Below are 25,233 nucleotides of genomic sequence, written 5' to 3'. Positions count from 1 at the left end.
AAAGAAAGGAAAATAAAGATCTTCCAAGTTTAAAGTCCAGAAACACTGAATCCAAAGAGGAAATATACAAAAAGCAGACAAGGAATTTTTTAAAATCAATTATCTGGAAGCTATTTACAATCTTTTAAATATAAGTTTGCTATTAGACTACAATAGTAACATTTATTTCGCTTAAGAACCACATCTGTTTAAAAATTGTTTAAAAAGAAAAAAGATGGGAACTCCCACAAGCAGAATTGTGTCCAATAGGTCAATGATAAAAGATACACAGCAAAGAAGTTTGATGTTGCTTCATATTTCCAAAATGTAAACTAACATTGCCAACACTTTTATCACATCTAAAAAGACTCAAGAGTTCATACTTGCTGGCAGTATCACCAAAATGCTTACGATGTACAGCTAGACTCTAACAAGAGGCAAATAGTATATTTTGAAATTTTTCTGAATTTTAGTGGTTTATGTAAAAGAAAAACTGAAATCACCCCAGACCGCCACAAATGAAGATAAATCCAAATTCTGCGAGCATATATAAAATAGGCAAGTGTAAATACAATTCCTATCTCATACTTAAATATGAAAAAAAGTATAACTTTTATAACAGACTTTAGGAGAATATCTTTTCAGAACAAGATATGGAAGATATTCTCATTCAATACACAAAAAGCAGAAATCACGAAGAAGAGAGTGATAAATGCGACCACACTGAAACGTTAAACTTCTGATTGAAAAAATATATCATATACAAAGTTAAAAAACATGCCACAGGGAGAAGATACTTATATCCCATATAACCAATAAATAACTAGTATTCAAAATATATAAGAAATGCTTATAATAAAACACTAAAATTTAAGTAGGCAAAGATAAACACAATAATAATGAGTATCAGTTTTTGATAAGAATTAAGGTCACACTAAAATCAGACTAAGACTTAGAAAGGATTTGGGAAAGTAGGAATTACTATGCATTGCTGGGTAGGAGTATAAAGTTATGCAACCGATTTTAGAAGATAACTTGGCAATATTTTGTAATCTCAAAGAGATGCATTCCCTACAATACAGCATTTTCACCTCTAGGCATAAACCACACTAAAAGTCTCACATGTGTAAAAGGAAACACAGAAGAATGTTCACTGCAGCACTGTTTAAGAAAGAAATTGTGAACAACCATATAAGTAGGGCAATGAATAAATTAACTGATGGATTCATATAACGAAATGATATAAAGCATTTAAAATGATATAAGATCATGGGTAAATCTCAGAAACAATGTTGTATAAGAAAGGTCAGACTGCAAAAATATTATAGAATATGGCATAAACAAATGTAGCAAAAAAGTATGCATGGATAGCATACACACCAATTCCAGTCAAGTGGTTTACCTCTAGAAAGGGAAAGAAGGAAAGAGGAAAGGAGAGAAGCAAAAGAGGGGTAAAGTTTTAGGTCCCAGAACATTTTATTTCTGAGAGACAGAGAGAGAAATATCTGAAGCAAATGTGACTTAAACATGTCAAATTTCGGGCTTCCCTGGTGGCGCAGTGGTTGAGAGTCCGCCTGCCGATGCAGGGGATACGGGTTCGTGCCCCGGTCTGGGAGGATCCCACATGCCGCGGAGCGGCTAGGCCCATGAGCCATGGCCGCTGAGCCTGCGCGTCCGGAGCCTGTGCTCCGCAACGGGAGAGACCACGACAGTGGGAGGCCCACGTACCGCAAAAAAACAAACAAATAAATAAATAAATAAACAAACATGTCAAATTTCAGTTGTGGTTAAAATGGTGTCCAAATTTTTATCTGTACTATACTAAGAATTTTAGTATGTTCTTTTAATTTAAAAAAAGAATTTATGACATTCCAGTTACTACTAATTAATTCTGTATTCTTAAAACTAATACAAAACAGAAAACTTGACGTATGACCCAATTAAATCTAAATCTGAATTTGAATTAATACTATAAACACTTATTCCATACTTATATGTGCAAGGCACTGAGCTGGTGTTAAGTAGGGATAGAAAATTTAGAAGAAATTGCCCTCTAAGATTTTCTAGTGTTAAAGTCACATACTAGTTTTGCTAAATGGCAGGATAAGGTAAGTGCTAAACAGTCTTTTTGTGGAGATGCAAACTTTTTCACAGATTAAAGTCTGGGGAAACTTTTATGATTATCTAAATTTAAAAAACTAGGAAACTCATCAAAAACATATTCCCAAGGTTGGACCTTGGGATTTTAATAAATATTAAATTATAATTTAGAGATAGCATATCTGGAAAGAGTAATACGATCTAGGTACAATGTTATATCATGACCTCACATAATACATAAAGATAAAGTTTATAGAGCCAAATAGAAAATGTATATTCATGTTTTTTTAAAAGTATGCAATTTGTGTATAATTCTAATTCTTTAAAAAACAATCAAAACAGTATTTCTTATACATTTATAACATATATCAGAATATCAAAAGCAAATCACAGGGTTTTTCCTCCCCTTTATTTTGCTGTGTTTTCTTGATTTCCATTGGAAGGAGGGAGACTTTTGTTTTTAAAGAAGAAAACAAGAAAAATATTTTTAAAATATATATGGTATGATTAAAATTTGACCTTTCACAAGACCATTTAAATCGTGTTAGGCTTTTTTTTTTTTAAATAACTTCATATACAAGACAATTATTACTTTACTCTATGTATTATAATTTAAAATATAAGTATAAATTTTCACTTGAACCTACCAAAACTTCATAACAAAAATAAGGGTAGTCTCTATCTAGAGAACATTTGTAAAACGTCACTAGGAATTTTTGTTTCGCTTTGCATAAGAACAGAAAGTTTCTCTTCATTTTGGTAACAATTTACTTGGTGAGACAAGGACTATGCCTGTCATCATTAGACTGTTCTTTGAATCTAACCACCATTCTGCCAGATCTTTAAAAATCACACACGTGAATGGTGATGATAGAACTGTTGATAATCATACCATATTTTAGCCACATAATGGTACAATTTACAATGCATTCCTAAATACATTAACTTGTTAAATATCAGCAATGTATTGAGAAATTGACAGGAGTAGAAGAATCTCCTATATTCTTTACTCAAAGTAAGAATGTTCCAAAGCACTTACAAAAACAATAAAGTCTAAGTTCAAGGATGAACTAAGGACAAACACTTTAAAACAATAAAAACTGAATAGAAATGGCAGGGTTTATATTTTCAGTCATAACTCATTCTCTGAAAAAGATTCTCTGATATTATGTCTGAAAAATGTCACCCGATTTTTAACCTACTGCTCACTGCTTTTATAAAGAGTTCCTTAGGATTTAAATTTAAAGTAAAATTTCTGTCAATAGAGCTTCTTCAAGTTTAACACTCTCAAAGTCCTGTTTATAAATAAATGCTTAAAGAAAACTGAAAAAAATCACTTGTAATCTATAATGGCCACTTACAAGTAAACAGAATGTGCTTTTTAGCTACTTAAAATAAATTTAAGAATTTACCTGTGGTGTCCAGGGAACAGAAAACGAAACAGGAAAATCCACAATACAATCTGGTGATTCTGCAGGGTACTATAAAAAAGCATAAAGTTAGGTCATTTTTGCTTCAGTGTGACAATTTCACATAAAATATTTTCAAAAAACTGAACATATTAGAAAAAGTATTATTATAAATGCAAATGTATTATATATCAATATTTCCATTCTATTACTATAGAGGTATTAAGAGCTGATTAACAGTCAAGTTAAGCTCAAAAGGTACAAAATTTGGTGATTTGGGGGTGCCAAACCAACCGGTTTTGAAAAAAAGACTAATGAATTAAGTCAGTGTCAGGTCAGCTGCTAACGTGATTTGAGGGGTAAACCACACTGAATCTCAGTTTCTTTATCTTTAAAGTGAGAGATCAAAATGGTTGATATTTAATTTCCTTTCAGTCTAAAATTTAACCTCAAACAGCCTCAGTCACTTGTTAAAAGAGGCAATATTTGTTAAAAGAATCAAGAAATGCACAAAAATGAACACATATAATTATCAAGAAGTATCTTCCACAAAAAAGCATTTAATTTTAGCAGAAGATAAATAAAAAGAAACAATGAAATGTCTCTGGCTTATTAAGGGAAAACAAAATAATAGTTGTAAGAAAAATCTTTTCATGGTTGATAAATAGAAAATTAATTACTCAATAGTTTTATACAAAAAATAATAGTCATAGGACTAACTAGGTTTTTAAGTTAAGAAAGACAAAAGGTAGTTTTTCTTAAAATCAATTTTGTTATTAGAGAATTGTACTACATGATTTCTCTAAGATTCAGTCTGGATTCTTGAAAGTCACACGTAATTTTTAAAGTGCTCATTTCTTTCCAATACAAAGCTAAATTTACTAACATGAAAATTAGTTTTAGGAAAACTCCTTTCTCTCATTTGACAAAATGTTTAAAATAAGTTTTAGACTTTCACTTTTTTCATCTTATTTTTAACTACTTTGTTGCATAGCAAAAGGGCACAAAAAATTATCACTATAGTATTTGTCACAAACATCAGCCCATTTGAAATCAATGCTTTGAAAAGAATTAACACTTAGTTACAATGACAGTCTGGTTAAAAATAAACCTATCAATGTATACTCTGACTAATGGTATCTAGCTATGCAGAAGTGATAACACAAAGGTAAATATACAGGAAACCATACAGAAATATAACAGTGCTGTAAGTTAGAGGAAAAAAAAGAAAGAAAGGCCTGGCTGGGATTACAGAAGAAGCCCTATTCCAGACAATTCAAACTATTAGATGATGTACGTCAGACTGTAACTGCTGCAATCACTGGGAAAACTATTTGTACACTATTTTTTATAAGGCATGTGATTATCTCAAAGTAAATGCAGGCAGAGATCTTAGCTTTCTCTGGTTTCTAGTGCTGCTAACTAACTTGTGACCTTGGATAAGTCACTGAACTTCTCTGGCTGTTTTATATGTAAAAATGATGGAACTCAACTAAAAGCACTGTAAAATCTCTTTTCCCTCTAAAAAATGTTAATATTCTGCAAAAATAATAATGCACACTTAAAACCTCCTTGGGTCAAAAATGGAATATTTAGTTCACCTTGAGTTGCTGCTATTTATCATCTACTGAGCTGACAATGAACAATATCAACTCTCTAACTTAAACAATCATCAACCCAGTTAAGAGTATGAACTTAATGTTTACTGTATACAGAGTAGATAAACCAGGTAAAGTGTCTTAACTTTGGAAGTCATTAAGTACGTACGGCACATTATGTTAAAAGAGAATATGATCCTACATTCAAATAGGGCTCAGGGTAGTAAATGGCACATATGTACTGATAAAGAAAGAGATCCACAGGGAGTTAAACAAAAAGCAGGTTATAATAAACATAATATGATGCCACATATCTGAGATAACATTCAAATATATATTTTAGGTATAATTATGCAAACATACAAATATGTATATAATAAATGAGACTGATCCATATGTTTGTGGCTTTACTGTCTATGAGTTAAATGTATATATATTGTGTTAATTATATTCACTTCCAAGATCAATTCTGTTTATATAATATAATAAATGCTACATAACTGTATTGAACCTAAAAAGCACAAATTTATACACTTCTGGATGATTTAACATGAATTATGCAGTAGCATCCTAGATACTCATTTTTGGAGTTGTTTGTATTGTAGTACTAACTACAACATCGATAACTGAATATTGTAAAATGACTGTCAAAATTCAGATTATTTTTCAACAGTAAGTTATAGGTATATACAAAGCCACTAGAGACTAACTGCCAAAAGCTTCACTTTAGAAATCCAGGTGACAAGAACAAAAGCTCCACCTAAAGAAACTAATTGAAAAATAGAGTAATTTATAATTTTTCATTAATATAGTTTTTCAAGTCTCAGTTGAAACAATTCAATCAAATCAATAACTGTAAGAGACAATAATTATTATATAATATTAAGTATATATTTTTGTCACAAACAATATTTTTTAGACTCTATAGTATACTTTTCTATGGAAAAATTTAACCCAACCCGAACTGTGATTGGACCCCCCCAGCAAAAGAATACATACAAATTGCGGCAGATTACAAAAACAGCCATCAGAGACAGAGTGCCCAGCCTCTGAAACATATCTATGATTCGTTTTTCAAGTAGTTCTGATCTTGGCCAAAGCTAAGGAAGCCCTAGGCTACTTCTTTTTTAAAGGAAAGACAAAAATTTCATCCCATGGTTTAGGATGAACTGTAAATACTGCATAAAAACACACCTATAAAAATGACAAAATTCAACTGTTTCTCATTGTATTTCTTTTTGATTTATATACTTACTTTTAATGGGGGATGTCTAGACAAAATTGGTATTGTTTTCCTTGTGGGTTTTGGGAGACAGTGAGGTAGAGTGGCAGAATTGGGAGAGTATGTATTCAAGAATCAAAACAAATGCATTTCTTTACTACGTATCAAAAAATATCAGATAAAAGAAATAGAGGTTTGTGTATTTACAAAAATAAGCGTGTTGTAAGGTTTGTCAAAAAAGAGCCTGACCCATTAAAACTCAGTTTGGATTAAGATTTTGCATTATGTACTCTTAACATGTACGTTTTAGCTTTCACTGTTTTTAACTGGCAATCCCAAATATTCCTAAGAAAGAAATGACCACATCTAAAAGACAACTTTAGTCTCTATGAAAACCAAACTAAACGGACAAATAAAGACTCTAATAAATCATACCAACACAAGATTCATTTAGTTTCAGCCTGCTTTTTCTTTTTTTTTTAAAACGCAAATCTTTTTCTTACTAACTCAAATACAGCTTTCTCTTCTCTCTTGCCAGGGCATCCATAACAGCGCTCACAGCTATCGATGCTGCAAAAACTGACACCTGAAAATATCCTCTAGAGAAATGTTAAAAGTGTCACCTTATCTACCTTGAAAAGTTATAAGAAAAAGCAGACAGAATGGACCATACTAATGGCTACACATCCTCCCTCTCAATACTACCAATAATGTCATTAATCAAAATTAATAATAAAATCTTGTAGGTGTAGTGATAGGCAATGTAGACTTAAATCATTATCTCTTAGTAGAAAAGCTTGCAAAAATGAGGCTTTAAAAAAAAAGAATCGGGACAGGATGTATTTTAAATTTTTCATTTTGGTCTTCATAGCAGCAAAGCAACTTTTATCAATGTACAAAATATAAACAAATAAAACTTCGAAGAAAATGACAGAACCCTTGCCACTGGCAGTATATGACTCTGGAAGGATAAAGGCAGATTTCTCCTTGATCTTAAAAAAACACACCTTTAAAAATTAAAAAAGAAAATAAAAACTTTTTCATTTAATAAAAATATTCATGTAACTTATTTTACAAAGAAGATTTCTATCCCACTAATTTTTTCTCAAAACTTATTACATATAAATCTCGAAATTATACATAAACATTCTGTGTGTAAGAAAGAGAATGAGTCATTTCTCAATTTGTCTGATATAGAGGCACTATAAGATACCAACTTTTCTGTGTCACCCAGTACAGCTTTATATATTAATTTTCTCTCATGAAAAGCTTAAATGCCAGGCACATTTTTAAAAAGGACAAACACAACTCATCTTTTCATCACTATAATCTCATGAAAAAGAGTTGATTGATGACTCCTAGGGACAATTAAAAAAAAGTTAGATGACCTGGTTTTCTCAAAGTCTAATGTTTCCCCAGTGATTACTAAGTAAATGATTAATAACCTGAACTTGCTTATTCCACTTATTTCTCAAAATTCACAATCTATAATTAAAAAATAAAGACGAAACAGCTGTGTTTTGTGCCAATAAAATTAGTGAGTAGTTATAGACCACTAGCCTGTAAGGGCTCTATAAATAGAAGTGTATAATAACCTTTGCAAAATTTTTAAACAGAGAAGTAAAAAAATTTCAGCCAAGACAACAGAAAAAAGTATGCATATGTGTGTGCCTGTGTTTGAGGGATGGGGGAAGTCAGAAATAAGAACAACAAAGGTAATTCACAGTAGGAGTTGAAGACAAAAGACTTTCTTCAGTAGAACTTTACTTGGAATAGTGGACACTTCCAACTCTTTTCTACATAGGATGTTACAAAAATAACATTATGGTACTTTGAGGCTGCCAAACCTTATTTGTAGTATTTCTTTACTGTAAAGTCTATATTTTGATCAAATTTGAATTAAAACAGTGACATGAAATTATAGCTAGGCTTTGGGAAACTTAGTGAATAAATTTTTTGAGGCGTTCCCAAATAATTTTTTTATTTGGTCGTGTCGCACAGCATGTGGGATCTTAGTTTCCTGACCAGGGATCGATTCTGCACCCCCTGCTTTGGAAGCGCAGAGTCTTAACCATTGGACTGCCAGGGAAGTCCCCCAAAATAAATTTTAAGTGTCATATATATATTTTTAGAAGGAACCAGCACTCATTTACATTGAAAACATTCACAGGGTTCATTTCCCAAAGTATTTCCTGGCCACACTTAACAGTTTAACGAAGCACATACCTTCGCCTTCAACTTGACAGTGATGAGATGCTCTCTACCAGAAGCATCTTCGGCTTTTAACTTGATGGTACTAAAGCAAGTATCCACATACACAAGCCTGGTGAGTAGAAGAGAATAAAAAACGATCACAATAGAGAGGGTGGGGCTGGGGGGAGGGTGAGGTTGGAGGATGGTAGGATTTGAAATGAAAATATTTGCTATATTCCTATTAATCCATTACAAAAACTAATCAGAGGAATTTGTGTATGCTATCCCATTATGCTGCTACAGATTTACTGCCGTTAATACACCAGCCCAGTGCTTAATGCAGTCATAGATCTCTGGATTATTTACAATGTGTGTCAAGGCTCATGCTGTGGTCAGTGAGCACTATGTTTCGGTTTTCCATCACTGGAACCTTTGGCACACACAGCATGTTCCTGTCAGACTCTACTTATGTACACATTAAACTTCCTGTCAAACTCTTTGATCCATTTCTGTAGTTTCATACAATATGAGACTTTTATGCTTCCTTTATTTGTTTTTCTCCTCAATGAACTTCTCCTTTATTATAAATAATGTTACTGTACAAAAGCCTGGCTAGTATTAGTTCACATACTCAAATTGATCCTCTAAGGAAAATGCTGTATAAGCACAGGTACAGCCTGGTCTCCTAACAATAAATTTTCTTTTTGTGCAATATATAGCTTCTGACACTTAACCTGGGCATGTATTCAAGATGACTAATATTTTAAACACATACCACAAGCACAATTGTTTTGGCTTTAAGTTGCTCTAAATGCATGGATTTTTTACAATGGAAACCAATACCCTTTGAAATATATCATTCTGTAAAAATATGGTCCCTTGAGAAGCATAAGCTACTGCCAAAAAGGTTCAAATTTAGCAGTATATTTACTAGTGAACTGGGCATGTGGATATTTTTTTGACATTTTTACAATACCATTCTCTTGTAAAGATAAAAAGTAGCCTAACAGTATTGCACAACTTATCACCCAGACTGATGGTAAAACCTGTTAGGGTTCAAAACTAACATTAGCCTCCTAACCTAGGAAACATTTTTTTAACAACACTATATGCTGTTTAGTCACTGGCCAGATATAATGGTAAAATGGGTCAGTTTCAAGAAGTTCTGGGCAATAAACTTGTGGAACACTATTTGTAATGAAAAACAGATCTAAATCTGAAGATACATATCTTCAATAATAGAATAAAAAGTAAAACAGAACAATCTTTATCAACAGAAAATTTTTTATCATAATCTATAAAAAGTCTAGAGTCTGAGAAAACAAAAGAAAATTATTCTAGAAATGTTTATTTACATAAAAATAGCAATGACTCTATATAGTTAATCATTATTTTCTTTCAGCTTTATTTGTAAATGTCTCATATCCCCCTCCCCTCAAAAATTTACAACATGAGACTTTATCACAAGTTTTATCAGTATGAGTCTAAGGGTTAGATACATGGGCATCTGACTCTTTGAAAACATCAACACTTCAGATTCAAGATGTTGAGATGAGCATATGCATTTATATCCTCTCTCTACTCACACACAGAAAAAAGGAATTTTAAAAAGATATGCATAATCCCACAGTCATAAAAAGCACAAGAAGGAATAGCATCAATCAAAGCAAATTTTCAACAAACTTTATAAAGATGTCAAGTGGTCAAAAGAGCACTGAGTAATGAAAGAGATAAGAGGAGAGAGAAAGAGGGCTCCAGGAAGGAGACAGCTGGCAAAAAAAGGAAGTCTACAGAACAGAGGGTATTACTTATATGTGGGAAGAAATTAAGGAAATTTTTTAAAAATACAAGAAACAAAAATGGGAAGAGGAAATTTTAAACTAAATCATAAACAATAAAGCTATGTTAAAAATGGTAATTGCTCTACCATTAGCTTTTCAGTGAAAAATATTTATGTAGTCATAAAAAGTTAAACTGCTTACTAATTACAATTTTTAGAATTCAGCAATAGACAAAGCTAGCAGACTTAATTATAGTTACAGAAACTAATGTAAATATATTTGATCATTGCAATTTAAAACAGAGACAACAAAAATTGAGAAGGAGAAAGATATGAGGAGGGAAGATAAGAAACATTAAATTTTGTAATTGCTAATTTGAGAGTAAGAGATACCATCTTTAATTGAACAGACATGAAAGAAGTTTAAGAAATATTAAAGCAAATAGAAGAATAAAAGAATAGTGATGAAGGGAGAGAGAAGGCAGTATATAAACTAAATCCATTTTTATTACAATAGTTAATCAGTATGTAATTCTGATCAATCAAGCAACGCTGAATATAGGCATATTTTTTAGAAATACAGAAGTTACTTGTAAACATGAACATTTCAGAGAGTTTGTCTCAAAGTGTAAGACCAGGGATGGGATATGGTATGGAAAAAGCCTGCTGCTTTTCATTATAAGCCCTAAATAGTTTAGAAGCATGATGAATATATAGAGAGAGAGAGAGCAAGAAGGAATAGGGAGAGAGAAGGAACAACTAAACCACCAACTAGTACTTTTCATACTTCTCATTGCTGCTTGGCATCAACATGTTCAAAATCATTATGGAACATCTATAAAATAAGACAGAAATAAACTAAAGTTCTAGTCTTTTGTTTGCAATCACACAAAGTTTAAGATGTAGAAATAATACATTAGAGAAAAACAGGCTTATGCTCAAAATACTGCCCTGCAGTCAAAAGGATCATAAGGTTAATTCTGTTAAGCTTTAAGACAAAATTCAAACTTTTAAAAATTTATAATTTCAGGTTAATCTCAGCATGGTCATTTAAAATTAAACATTTTACCCATGTTGATTCCTGTCTACTTTGTTTGGGGAAGAAGGAGAAAATTGTGATTATTATCACGTTTAGTACATGTGACTGAGATTGGCAAATGTGCTCTAGCATTTATTCTCAGCTTCTTCCTTTTGGTAAGAGGATCCCAGCTACTATAGCACTCCACCCAAACCAAGTTTTAGCTGGGTACACTCTATCCAGCTAGCAACCCTTCCACTGTCCTTGGGTATCAGCGTATCACTAAATTTTGGCCAATGTACTGCAAGCAGAAGTGATATGTGCACCTTTTGGATCATTTATAAGAAAATCATGGCTACCCCTCCCCCAATCCCTCCCATTCTCCCTTCCTGTAGAGTGGAACTTAGGCCAATATGACCCAGCAAAGACCATGCCAACAAGAACAACCTCTTAGTGCAGCTCTGACCAACAGAACTTTCTGTGATGATGGAGGTATTCTATATCTGCACCATCCAAAACAGTAGCCACTCATCATATGTAGCTACGGAGGACTTAAAATGTAGCTAGTATGAATACTAAATTTTTAATTTGAGTTAATTTAAGTGTAAGTATCAATAGTCACATGTGGCTAGTAGCTACTATGCTGAACAGCGCAACCAGTGGATGGCTGAAAAGCAAAAGAAACCTGGGCTCTTGTATGACCCTGTGAAACAAAGCCACCAACTCACTCTTGACCACCTGCCTACCTGTGAACTGTTAAATGAGAGACGAATAAAATTCTATTTTGTTTGAAACACTGAGGATTTGGAGTTCTCTTTGTTAACGGCAGCTCAGCCTGTACCTTAACTAGATAATCAATATTTGTATCTATTCACAACAGAAAGGAACATCTTAATGTTTGGTCTACAGAAGAGATATTAAAGGGGAAGAAAACAGCAATAAGCTCTTACAAGTAATATTAAAATCAGTTTGTCTTTAAAAAAAGGCTATTTCAAATGTTCTCTTTTATTGGTAAGTTGGATATCTCAATTTAAACAACATGAAATAAATAATTTCTACTCATTTATTAAAATAATACATTTGGGCAACTTTCATTATTGGAAAGCTCAAATTTTTGAAAAGTTATAAACACATTTAAAACTTATAAGTTTAGGTATTTACTACTTAGCTAGACATATTCCAAAACTGACTAAGAAATTATAAAAACATAAATATAAAAATCTAAAGAAATAAAACACTATACTTTTTATTGCACTTTACTTTGCATTTATCATTTGCTGCATTTCTTTATAAGTTACTGCTTGCAATAACTAAAATGGCACTAAACTTAGAGTTAAGGGTTTTTTAAATTTTTATTTATTTATTTATTGGCTGCATTGGGTCTTCGTTGCTGCGCGCTGGTTTTCTCTACCTGTGGTGAGCGGGGGCTACTCTTCGTTGTGGGGCGTGGGCTTCTCATTGCGGTGGCTTCTCTTGCTGCGGAGCTCTAGGCGCCTGGGCTTCAGTAGTTGTGGCTCGCGGGCTCTAGAGCACAGGCTCAGTAGTTGTGGCGCACGGGCTTAGTTGCTCCGCAGCATGTGGGATCTTCCTGGACCAGGGCTCGAACCCGTGTCCCCTGCATTGGCAGGTGGATTCTCAACCACTGCGCCACCAGGGAAGCCCAAGAGTTAAGTTTTTTAAACATTTGAAAGGGATATTAATACTTAAGCTTCAGAGAGGTTTTTGTTGTTCTTCTTAATAGGTGAATGTTATCAGTATAGAAAAACAGAATGAATGTGCTTTATACCTCTTGAAATACTGTACTTACTCTGTCCAAAAGCTTAAGTTATACAGTTTTTTCCATTAAATATCTAGATGCATTTATGTACTAATAACATCAAAAGGCAGACTGAAGACCTTCATGTTTTAATAAAGCACCAAAGTTTCCATTTCCACTCTCAACTTTAAGCATTAACTACTTCAAAAAACAACCTCCCTAGTTAACATTTTTCCTCCCTGTGTTTTCTGTACACCAGTCTATCCTGCCTTCCATTAACTAGATTAATCTTCCTAAATATCTTTTTAATCATATCAACCACTTGCTGAAAAATACTCAGTGAGTCCCCATCACCTGCATATAAAGAATCCTTAGCCTAACAGTCAAGACCTTTCAGTCCGGCCCTAATATTAATCCTCTTATGTGAGCAACTGATCCACTCCGAAGTCCAAAAATGAACTGCACATTTCTATCACTACAAAGTTGCCTCCCCCATTCCTACCCTTTTAAGGCTTTCTATATTCCTCCCAAGCTTTCCCAATATCTACTTCCTCTCAGAACTTCCTAAATTATCCATAGCGCAAAAGAACTTCACCTTTCTCTAAACTCTCATACTGCTCCTTTTCGTGTTGAGTTTTGCCTCCCAATCAGATAAGCTTTTTTTTAATAAGCAATATGAAAGTTTTATTTTTCTATGTATGTGTCAATGCTCTATGTATTATATGAACATAAACAAGCTGCTGTCAAACTGGTTCATATTTACTGATTCGCATGTACGTTTTAAACAACTAAATGCAAATTCTGTTTAACTAGATACTCTAAGCATATTACCAATGTTTAGAAGGACAATTTTTTCACTATCATATAATTTGCATTCAGTGATTTGGATATATGTATGAGGTAAACGCACTCTATTTATAAAGGTCATTTAGAATGAAATTCATACTTTTAACATCTATATTCTTATGCGTTATACAACAAAATTATCATTATGATTATAATTAAATCATAACACTAATTATATGTTGTAAAACTCATATGTAGTCGGACCTTTTGGTGAACCAGTATCTCACCAACTTTATATTTACTTTACACAAGGAATTATTTGAGTCACATAACTTATGTTTCTTTTCAACCCTTATTACTAAGCATCATTGGTTGCATTTAAAAAATGAAGAGTATGTGGCTCTGAGAGGTTATGTGACTTGCCCAAGGTCACACAGCTGATAAGCCAGAATTAAAGCCCTTGTCTCATTACTGGAATTAATTTAGTATTAACAAGTATCTCCATTTCTCCCAATATGTTATATAATTCTTTGAAATGCACTGAGAAATTATAGAAGATATCGCCATCAATGAATTAAGTCCATTTCAAAAATATTGGACTTAATTAAAAATCGAATTTAATACATGTTGACAATCTTTCAGCAGCACAACAAATTTAGTAAAACTCAGCTCTTTCGCAAAATAAATTTAAAAGGCCAAATAGTTTAATTCTACTCACTCTAAGCGATAAATAATATGCTACATTAAAAAGGACAAAACCATCAGGTCACTACCCCTGTTTGAATCATTTAAGCTCTGAATTATCTAGGACCATGTGATTACTAAAACAAACATAAGATATCCTATAAATAAAGTGACTATGCGTTTCTTTTGAACTGGGACACTTTTGAGACTAAAAGGGGCCACGATAAAAGGCATAAGTTAGGACTATCCTAGGTAAAGTGGGATATAAATCAGCCATTCTATAAAGCAAACAAAGCTTTCAACTTCAGGACATTCTTAATACCAAACAGAAAATCCCATTAAACCCCAAGAATTCTGTTTAATTCTTTCTGTTTTAATGAGCCATTCTGTAACATAACACAAGCAGAAGTTGATAGAAACCCATCAAGACACTTTTTTGCATCACCCACCTTCCTGAGCCAGTATAACACCCAAAATCATACACAACTTCATCTTACCCTTAGGACAACTTGCTGTTTTTAGTGTGTTTTTAAAGAAGTTGAAACAAGTATAGAAATTACAATAATAGCAATCAAACTTAAGATCAGCTACTAATTCTCAATGTCATTTCTATTAAAAAAAAAAAAAGGTATACGAATATAGAGGAAAAAGGAAAGATTTCAATCATATTTTAAACATTTCCTTTCTTCTAACTTAATTTTTTATAAAGCTTGATACTATAGAACTGATTAGATATGTCAAGTATGTAATTTAAAAACACAGCAAGGTTTTCCTTACCTTAAAAAAAAAATCCTTCTTTTATTATCAGATTTTACTATTCCACTAACAAATCTACAAGATTATTATTTAGAGTGTAAGTAAAATACAGATATTTTATTTGGTCTAGGAATCATGAAGATTCTGAAAATCCATTTAAATCAATTTGTCATGCAAATCATTATGTGTGTCATTTTAAAAGATATTTTAAATTAAGAAGCTAGACAGCTGCTCAGGTATCACCTCACAAAGTAACAATTCTAGCATGGGGACAGCACAGTTCAGGTCTCATTTGTAGCTCTGAGGGTCCTGAAACCCAGTATTATCAGTGTGCCAAGTATACCAGGCCCGATTTAAGAATTAAGTCACAAAAATAAAACCGAAAGGAGATGTTCTTACTTCGCCAGACAGTGCTGGATAAATACGGACAAAATCATACTATTTGGCTTCTCACAATCAATCCATGCAGACAACTTCTCTTCTGCTAACACACTGTTTATTTGTAAAGACTATGAAACTAATGATTAGGTAACAGCAGGTATATTCTAATTCAATCATGCAACCTAGTCACTATAATTAAACTATGAGCTTTCATCAATCTAAGCAACAGATTTCAAAACTATCATTTTGCACATGGCCAATTTTATCCGTGGTGCGATAGTCACACTTTGAGGCTGAAAACTAATAAAAACTATGTCCAAGTACTTGAGGGAACTTTACTAAAGGCTCCGTACCAGAGCTATCCCCACAGCACAACTCCAGGGAGCCATCATTCACGCCAAAGCCTGAGCACTGTTATGCAGCCAGGCTTGGCAATGTACGCTCATCTTACATACAAAGCTGGGGATGAAAATATGTATCTTGAAACTTATTCTGAGAATTAAACAAGAACTCTATAAAGTAGCTAGCAGGAACTTAAAACTGGAAGTTCCTATATATAATAATCTAAGGAGGAGACAAACATTTAAATTGTGATGAATGCTATGGTGGAGGCATTCATATCCTTACCTTTGGCTTTCATCTATTACCTAAGTTAGAGACCTGTTCCTTTTTCTCCACTATCAGAACAATGTATATAAAGCAAAGCAATGTCAGTACTTCCTATTTATCTATAAAAACATTTATTCCATAAAATATTTTATATATTTGCACTATTTCTCTTATAACTTTGTTGCTAACAGCTCTCAAAAATCCTATAAGTATATACCATGGTACCTATCTGAGTTAGAATTAAGTACTACTGGGATCCATCTACTTAAATTCTGACTCTTCCACTAGATATAAGTTCCATGAGGAATCTTAAGTCTTGCTTGTGTATCTTCACTGCCTTACATTATAGGCATTCAATAAATAATAGGTGGAAAAAAATGAACAATTCAAAAATCTGATATTTGCATACTCAATGCTTCAACTGATTTTCATTACTGGAGTTCTCCCAATAATGTCACATCTGCTTAGAAAACTGCCTCAAACTGACTATATCAAAATAACAGAAATAAAACTAGAAGAACATTTCTTCTTCCCTTTCCAAACCCTTCCTCCATTCCTAACTATCCTCTAAACACTAAGATCTTAACATTTAAGCATCAGAAAATAAGTCAAAATAATTTTTCTCTTTTCTATCACTTTAAATCCAAAGAATGATCAGGTCCATAACATCAACGCCTCAAGAAAAATCTTCATAACTTCAGCAGAATTGTTAAGAGTGCATCTCAATTCATTACTTGTCTTCTGTCTCTCCCCTCCATTGTTTTGCTAAATTTTCTAAAAAAGGTTTCATCCATCCCAAATCCTATTCAGGAATGATACCTTATCAAATAAAATGGAATTTCATGAATACGCATTAACCGGTCCTCAATATCACCATAATAGTACATTTAAAATTATATGTAACATCCATTTCTGGCTAAAATGGAGTACCTTACTGAAGACCAAAACTTCCACTGAGAACTACTAAAGTAGCCTGATGAAAGGGAAAAGAAAAAAAAAAGTTTGAAGATGTCAAAAAATTGCTAAAGCAACCAGGACTTGAAGGACCAAGGTCCTGAAGAAGGGGGAACAGAGGAGAAGTAAGCCAACACTTCAGCCATTTTTCCTTCAGGGTATTTAGCAATTCTGGGCATAGGGCAAGAAAAGGAGGATCTGGGTAAATGGCACAGGCAGAGAACTACTAGTAAGTGGCAAACAAAAAACAAAAAAATCAAACAAAAAAACCCAACAACAAAAAAACAAAACAAAAACCCTAACAGCATTTCTGGCAATCTCTTGAGGATAGAGAAATAAAAATAACAGACTTAAAGGGCCAGAATCTGGTGAAAAGGTAGGGTCAGAGACTGCGGCCATATATTCTGGCAATTTTCCATCAAAACTTTTAATAAACTGCAAGGGATAAGACGATAAAAAGCCAAGCAGTAAGCCAATGAAAAACAAAGGATAATATTTAGAAATCTCATAATACTGAGGAGAAATTTATTAGAATTTAGAACCCACCAGTGGGAAAAAGTCCCAGTGAACATCCCTAAGCTCTCAGTGGGAACCCTTGGAGGGTTACCGGTCAAAGCAAAGTAAACAAGAGGTATATGAAGCACTGCCCAAAATGAAGCCCAGACTCTAATGGGCTAAAGGTAAACTAGCCTAATGAAGACAAAGATTAGAGTTTAGGATCGACCAAGGGAGAAATCCAAATGAGCACACTTGTCTCTTGCTTGAAAGCTCTGGAGGGTTATAGCCTGGGAGAGGGAGAGGAGCAATAAGAACCCTGCAAAAATGACAACCCACCCTGAACCATTTCAGTCTCTATGGCAACCTGCCCCCACTTTATATTCCTAGCAAAGAAAAAAGTAAACCCTTTGTAGAAGAAAATATCATCTGGAGCTTCCAAACTTTTTAATACACAATTTCCAACACTCAACAAATATTATTAGGCATAGCACTGCAGCCTGAATGGCCAAGGGCAAGTACAGAAGAACAGCCAAGACAGTGAAAAAAGGTGCATTAACTAGCATGCCTACAAATTAAGCCAGTTTCCTCATTTCTCCCCTTTTGCCGTTTTGTATTTTTTGTTGTTTTGGTTTTTTCCCCCCAAAGAAAAAGCAATCACGTTATTGAGAAGAGACACACAGATTTAAGGTTTTTCATTTTTTTTTGTTATACAGTATTCAATTTTGTATTGATTCAATTGTGAAAATAAAGAAAAACCCTTACTCTCTGCTGTTAAAAAAAGTCTAGGCCTTGGTATTCACCCAACAAAGTTGAAAAATAACGTCCACATGAAAATCCTGCACATAGATGTTTACAGCAGCTTTATTCATAACTGCCAAAATTTGGAAGCAACCAAGATGTCCTTCAGTAGGTGAATAAACTGTGGTTCACCCAGACAATGAACTATTACTCAGTGCTAAAAACAAATGAGCTAATGAGCCATGAAAAGACTGAGGGGAAATTTAAATACGTATTACTAAGTGAAATAAGCCAATCTGAAAAGGTTTCATAATGTATGATTCCAGCCATATGATATTCTGGAAAAGGCAAAACTATGGAGACAGTAAAACAAACAGTGGTTGCCAAGAGTCGGGGAGAGGGAGGGATGAATAGGTAGAGCATAAAGCATTTTTAGGGCAATGAAACTACTTTGTACAATATTATAATGACAGATACACGCCTTTATACATTTGTCCAAAACCATAAAATGTACATCACTAAGAGTAAATCCTAATATAAACTATGGTTTTGGGGTGATAACAATGGTGATAACAATGTGTCAATGTAGGCTCATCTATTGTAACAAACGTACCACTCCGATGGGGGATGCTGATAATGGTGGAGTCTATGCGTGTATTGGGGGCAGAAAGTATATGGGCAATCTCTGTACCCTCCTAATTTTGCAATGACCCTAAAACCACTCTAAAAAAATTAAGCCTATTAACAAAAATTAATAAAAGCACTAGGAATGCCAAGATCCAGGACTATATGACAGAAAACCACAAGAAAAAAATTAAAGAATAAAGAGACTCAAGGGGATCTAGATTATGGGAGTAGGTAGAAAAATTTTAAAACCACCATTAAAAAAATACAGAGAAAAAGATGGAGAATTTCAACAGAGCATTAAAATCTAGTAGAGTTATACTAATATCTAACAAAGTAGACATTAAGGCAAGAAATATTGCTAGATACAAAAAGAAACATTTAATGATGAGGGAAAATCCACAAGGAAGATACAGCAATTATAAATGTATATGCACTCTAAATTAAAAACAGAACTTCAATATGATCCAGCAATTCCACTTGTGGGTATATGTCCGAAGGAAACAAAATCACAATGTCAAAGAGATATCTGCACACCCATGTTCACTACAGCATTATTTACAATAGCCAAAACATGGAAACAACCCAAGTGTCTACTGATAGATGAACAGAGAAATAAAATGTCGTGTATATATATTTATACAGTGAAATACTTTTCAGCCATAAAAAAGGACATCCTGCCATTTGCAACAACCTGGATGACCTATAATGGGCATTATGCTAAGTGAAATAAGTCAGACAGAAAAAGACAAATACTGTATGATCTCACTTATAATGTGGCATCTAAAAACATACCCTAAAAAACTGAATTCATAGGGCCCCCCTGGTAATGCAGTGGTTGAGAGTCTGCCTGCCAATGCAGGGGGCACGGGTTCGTGCCCCAGTCCGGGAGGACCCCACATGCTGCGGAGCGGCTGGGCCCGTGAGCCATGGCCTCTGAGCCTGCGCTCCGCAACAGGAGAGGCCACAACAGTGAGAGGCCTGCGTACCGCAAAACAAACAAGCAAAAAACTGAATTCATAAATACAGAGAAAAGATTGGGGGTTGCCAGAGATGGGTGTGGAAGGTGGGTGAAATGAGTGGAAGAGGTCAACAGGCACAAACTTCCAGTCAGAAAATAATTAGTGGGAGTGTAATGTACAGCATGGTGACTACAGCTAATAATATTGAACAGCTGACGTGAACAACATGGCAGTTAGGTGCAACAACACAGTCGAAAATCCACCTATAACTTCACAGTTGACCCTCCATATCTGCAGTTCCACATCCACACATTAAACCAACAGCAGATCGGATAGTACTGTAGTACATATTTACTGAAAAAAAATCTGCATATAAGACCCCGTGACGCTCAAGGGTCAACTGGATTGTATATGTGAAAGCTGCTAAGAGAATAAATCTTCAACGTTCTCATCACAAGAAAAAAATATGTAACTGTGTACTTATGCATGTTAACTAGACTTCTTGTGGTAATTATTTCATAATACATACATATATTGAATCAGTATGTTGTACATCTGAAACTAATATAATGTTCTGTGTCAATTTTATCTCAATAAACAAACATTAAAGGGAATTCTTTAGTCAGGAGGAAAACTACTCTAGACAGGATAGAAATGCAGTAAGGAAGGAATGAAGAACACTGGGAAGAATAATTGTGTGTGTATAATACTGACTTTAAAAACAACAATAATGTTTGTCAAATTTAAATATAGAATTAAAATGCATTATAACAACAACACAACAAAGTGGAGAAAATGCATTCAAGAGTTTTAGATCCTCGCAATATAAGAAAATTGGTGAAGATAACAATGTATATTTTGCTATGTGTATGTTGTAATCTCTGAGGTAACCTCTAAAATAATAAAAAAAAACCTAACAAGTTAATAGAAAGAAAAATATAAAAATTGTGATTAATTCAAATAAAGGCAGATGAAGAAATAAAACACAAAATACATGAGACAAATATAGAAAACATACAGCAAGATAATAGACATAAAACTAAATATATTGGGTGATGTCAGTGAAAATGGCAGTCAGAAGTTCCTAAAATTCTCCCCTCCATATAATAGCAACAAGAAAACCAACACAAAAAAACTGTCAGAAAAAAAGGCAAATATGTGAGGTGATGAATGTTAATTAATACAATTGTGGCAATCCTTTCACAATGTATAGGTATATCAAATCATCACACTTTAAGTATGTAAAAATTTTGTCAATTATATCTCACTAAAACTAAAAGAAAAAAGAAAATAACGTTGTATGTTCAGTGAAAATATGGTAACATCTTAATTTACTGTGTACATAAAAATGTTATTTTTTTCCAAATTATATTTAGAATGCTACCTTGTAGGTCAATTTTTTTATGATGATATACCTTTAATTCACAGCCACAATAAGGATCAGATACTCTAACTACATGACATTTTTGACGAAAAACAGTGCAAAATAAATTGCTAAAACTGCACATATCTTAAATTGAAATGCATAAGAGAAAGGCATTTCTAAAACATTTTAAAATGGACATACTTATCCCAACCAAGAGTTCCTATCTCTTCAATAAGGCTTGAGTAGAACTGGGGAGGAGGAGGTAGTACATACAGCTCTTTTTTATTCTTTAAAGCAACTTCCTGTTTAAAAGAAAAAACTTGAATCAGCTTCGGAATGCTACACAATGAATTATTAGTACCTGATTACGAAACACAATTCTGTAATCTTTGAGCCTAACTAAAGTATCCATTATTTTTATGGAAAATCCAGCTGAATGATTCCCCTTCTCATAAAAAAAAGACATGAAAAGGGTAAAGGACTGTACTGAAGGTCATGTAAAACTGTCAATTATTACACCATACAAACTTAAGACTCTCATGTTCTCCTAGACTATTATGCCTATCAGAGATGAAAAAAATTCACACACACACACACACAAAACCTCCTCCTTCTCAAGGCTTCACTATTTTTCTACTCCTGTTGATATAAAGAAATATGTATCTTTAAAGAAAAGCCTGAACTCTATGTATATTGCCTAGACTGATACATTTGCACACCTTTGTGAATCACATTCTTACAAAAACCCTTCATTATCACAATTAATATATACCTGTTAATTTCTTTCACTGACTTACATGCTGTATTACTCCCAGACCAGCTAAGTGTTTTGTCATCTATCTGGCTAGATCACAGCTCCTTTCCCTGCTAAACCCACCTATGATATCTTTAAGATGGTTTATGTTCCCCCAAGCAAAACTAAAATTTACATTTTTACAAGCAATACAAATATCACTAGAGTTGCTGAGGCTGAAAATTACCAGTTATTTCAAAGGTGCTAACCTAGAAAAATATCTTATTTGGAAAGTAAAAATAAATGTATCTATACAGATGTTCATATGGTCTGGATTATCAAAAGGTTATTATAAAAAGAAATAATAAAACCAGAAATTAATTAATAAAAACCAATAAAGAAATTAAAAAACAGATATAATAAATAACAAAACCAGATGGGAAGAAGTATAAAAATTATAAATACTTCTGGTAACCCTAATAATAAGTTTAAATTTTTATTTAAGTATATATTTATTAGTCCTTATCCTTTTTTTTTTTTAAACAAGGATAGGAGACAATTAAATTGAGGTAACACTAGAAAGAATAGATTTTTACAAAACAGCGTTTCAAACTCAGGACTGTTTACTAAAACTACTTTAATAGAGTTTTAAATCTGCTTTAGGATAAAAACAAGCAAACAAACCAAACTGTGAAAGCAGGTTTGTAAAGCCCAGAACGTCAATGTGAATTAGAAGGGAAGCTCCCACAAGACAAAAAGTACACTGCTTTTTTATAAACTAAATACCTAATGCTGTATATAGATAGCCTGATGGTCCACAGAAATAAATTTGTACTATTAAGATTATCCTGTTACTAATACTACTACTAATGTCAATATTGTTCCTGGACTTACAGATGTAATAGCTATACAGTATTTATTTGCAAATTTTTTTAATTCAAAAATATTAATTACTACTATTCACGTATACTGAAGGTTAAAAATAAACTTGGATAATAATAAAAATGTACTTTAATCTAGGTATATGACATTTGTAAACTCTGCCTTCTACCTTGGGTCAGACAAGTTATTCCTAGTTTAGAACTGTAACAGAGAAAAGGGCAAAGGCAGAGAAGCAAAGTGTTCTTTGTGGACAAGGAAGCAAAGGTACATAGTAGAAAGAACACAGGCTTTACAAACAGGTTTTAATTCCTAATTTTAAACATTTCCAAGTTTTGAGGCCTTAGGCACTCAGTGACTCAGCCATAAAAAAGGAATAAAATAATTTACCCTGTTGAGTTCTTTTAAAACAACTGTTCAGAGCTTCCCTGGTGGCGCAGTGGTTTAGAGTCTGCCTGCCGATGCAGGAGACAAGGGTTCGTGCCCCGGTCCGGGAAGATCCCACATGCCGCGGAGCGGCTGGGCCCATGAGCCATGGCCGCTGAGCCTGTGCGTCCGGAGCCTGTGCTCCGCAACGGGAGAGGCCACAACAGTGGGAGGCCCGCGTACCACAAAAAAACAACTGTTCATTTATCAGATATGTACAAGCTCCTACTATACGCCTAGTTATTACTAGGAAACTCCATGAGAGATTTAACAAAATTTCCTGAAATAAGATCAACACCTACTGATTTCATTTGGGCAACATTCTCAATACTTTCACCAGTGATTATATTAAATGAACCCTATTACTAACAATACAACCCAATAAACTACAAATTCTTACATTTTTAGGTACAGTGCCATAAATGTGCAATAGTATCACCAACTCTGTCCACAATTTCTTCAGAAAGCTAAAGTATAGGATCTCATTTTACTCAGAAATGCAATAGCAAATGTACTAAATAGAATATTGTGAATTGGAGATCAATCTCCAATTATTTTAAACTAATGAGTATTTCTTCAAAATTAAATGACCAATAGAGCTTAAAGTTAGCTTCAGTAGTAATGAGCCACAGTATATACAGTTTTTACTCTGGTTCCCTTACTCCAGGGATCCCCAACCCCCAGGCCGTGGACTGGTCTGAGGCCTGTTAGGAACAGGGCCACACAGCAGGAGGTGATGCACAGCAGGAGGTGAGCGGAGGGGGAAGTGAGCAAGGCTTCATCTGCGGTTCCCCATGGCTCGCATTACCGCCTGAACCATCCCCCCATCTCCCCCACCCCACCCCCCAGCTTCATGGAAAAATTGTCCTCCACAAGACCAGTCCCTGGTGCCAAAAAGGTTGGGGATCACTGCCTTCGTCCTATTTGTACAGGTTATCAAAATTATGATAAAAAGACAAAAGGAACTTTTCAAACTTGTTCAATGTCAAGGAGATGTAAACCAAAACACGCTTCACTTCTTCACCTTACATTTTTTAAGGTTATCCTGTTGTGGCCTTTGACGAAATTGATAATGAATGTTGATAATCCTTATTAATTAGGGTTTACAAATTTATTAGTCAAAATTTAAACTTTAGAATCTGATTTTTTTTTTATACTCTTTATTTTGATCCCAAACTTTTCACCAAAGCTCCACCTCAGCGGGTTGTTATGAGGATTAAAAAAAGGACTCAAGACAAATCTAGCAAGTAAATAAGCTCTGAATATGTGGCGGCTGCTCCCAACAGTAAGAAGGCCTCAAAAAAGAACCATAAAGAGATATCAAGCTGCCTTCAGTTGTTAGTAGCTATATATTGGTACTGTAATTTTGTAAAACAAATATAAAGAAATATTTTATAGATATGGGAAAAGTGTAAGTGAAACATACAAGTAAAAACATAATAAAATGACTGTTAATATTCAAAATGAAAATTTTCAGATTAAAAAGAGATATAAGCATAAAGTCAAAGAAGTAAAATCCCTATGCCAAATTTGAAATGAAAATTTTGAAATGAACTCATGATTGTTTTCTTTCTAAAAAGCATTTTTTTCAGGCTTTGTCCACTGAAAAGGCCTAGAATTAATACCAATGAACACTCCAGTTTTGAGACTGTGGCATTCAAATACCATTTCCTACAAAAAAACCATAGCTCTTCGGAAAAATAGGATGACTTAATGAAACTGGGGTAAATGGTGTCATAAAGTAAAGCTTGGGTTGTGTTAAAAGAACTCAGGAGCCAACAT

The 25,233-nt window shown here is 33.6% G+C and overlaps 1 protein-coding gene across 5 annotated transcripts in view; it reads right to left on the bottom strand.

Annotated features, from left to right (window-relative positions):
• The window catches only part of FANCL (FA complementation group L), a 77,459-nt gene that overhangs the window by 36,756 nt on the left and 15,470 nt on the right, over positions 1 to 25,233 (bottom strand). For 3 of the 5 annotated variants that reach the window (XM_060168992.1, XM_060168993.1, XM_060168996.1), the window contains 4 exons: positions 21,615 to 21,715; positions 11,069 to 11,116; positions 8,535 to 8,631; positions 3,492 to 3,560 (listed from right to left, as the gene is read on the bottom strand). In XM_060168992.1, the coding sequence (XP_060024975.1) occupies positions 3,492 to 3,560; positions 8,535 to 8,631; positions 11,069 to 11,116; positions 21,615 to 21,715 (315 nt within the window). The remainder of the gene's footprint in view (positions 1 to 3,491; positions 3,561 to 8,534; positions 8,632 to 11,068; positions 11,117 to 21,614; positions 21,716 to 25,233) is intronic. The other 2 variants (XM_060168994.1, XM_060168995.1) reach the window with 1 other exon arrangement.

The sequence above is a fragment of the Lagenorhynchus albirostris genome, chromosome 13 (genome assembly GCF_949774975.1).
Source record: "Lagenorhynchus albirostris chromosome 13, mLagAlb1.1, whole genome shotgun sequence".
Taxonomy (NCBI): Eukaryota; Metazoa; Chordata; class Mammalia; order Artiodactyla; family Delphinidae; genus Lagenorhynchus; species Lagenorhynchus albirostris.
This window is presented reverse-complemented; position numbering and strand designations above follow the sequence as displayed.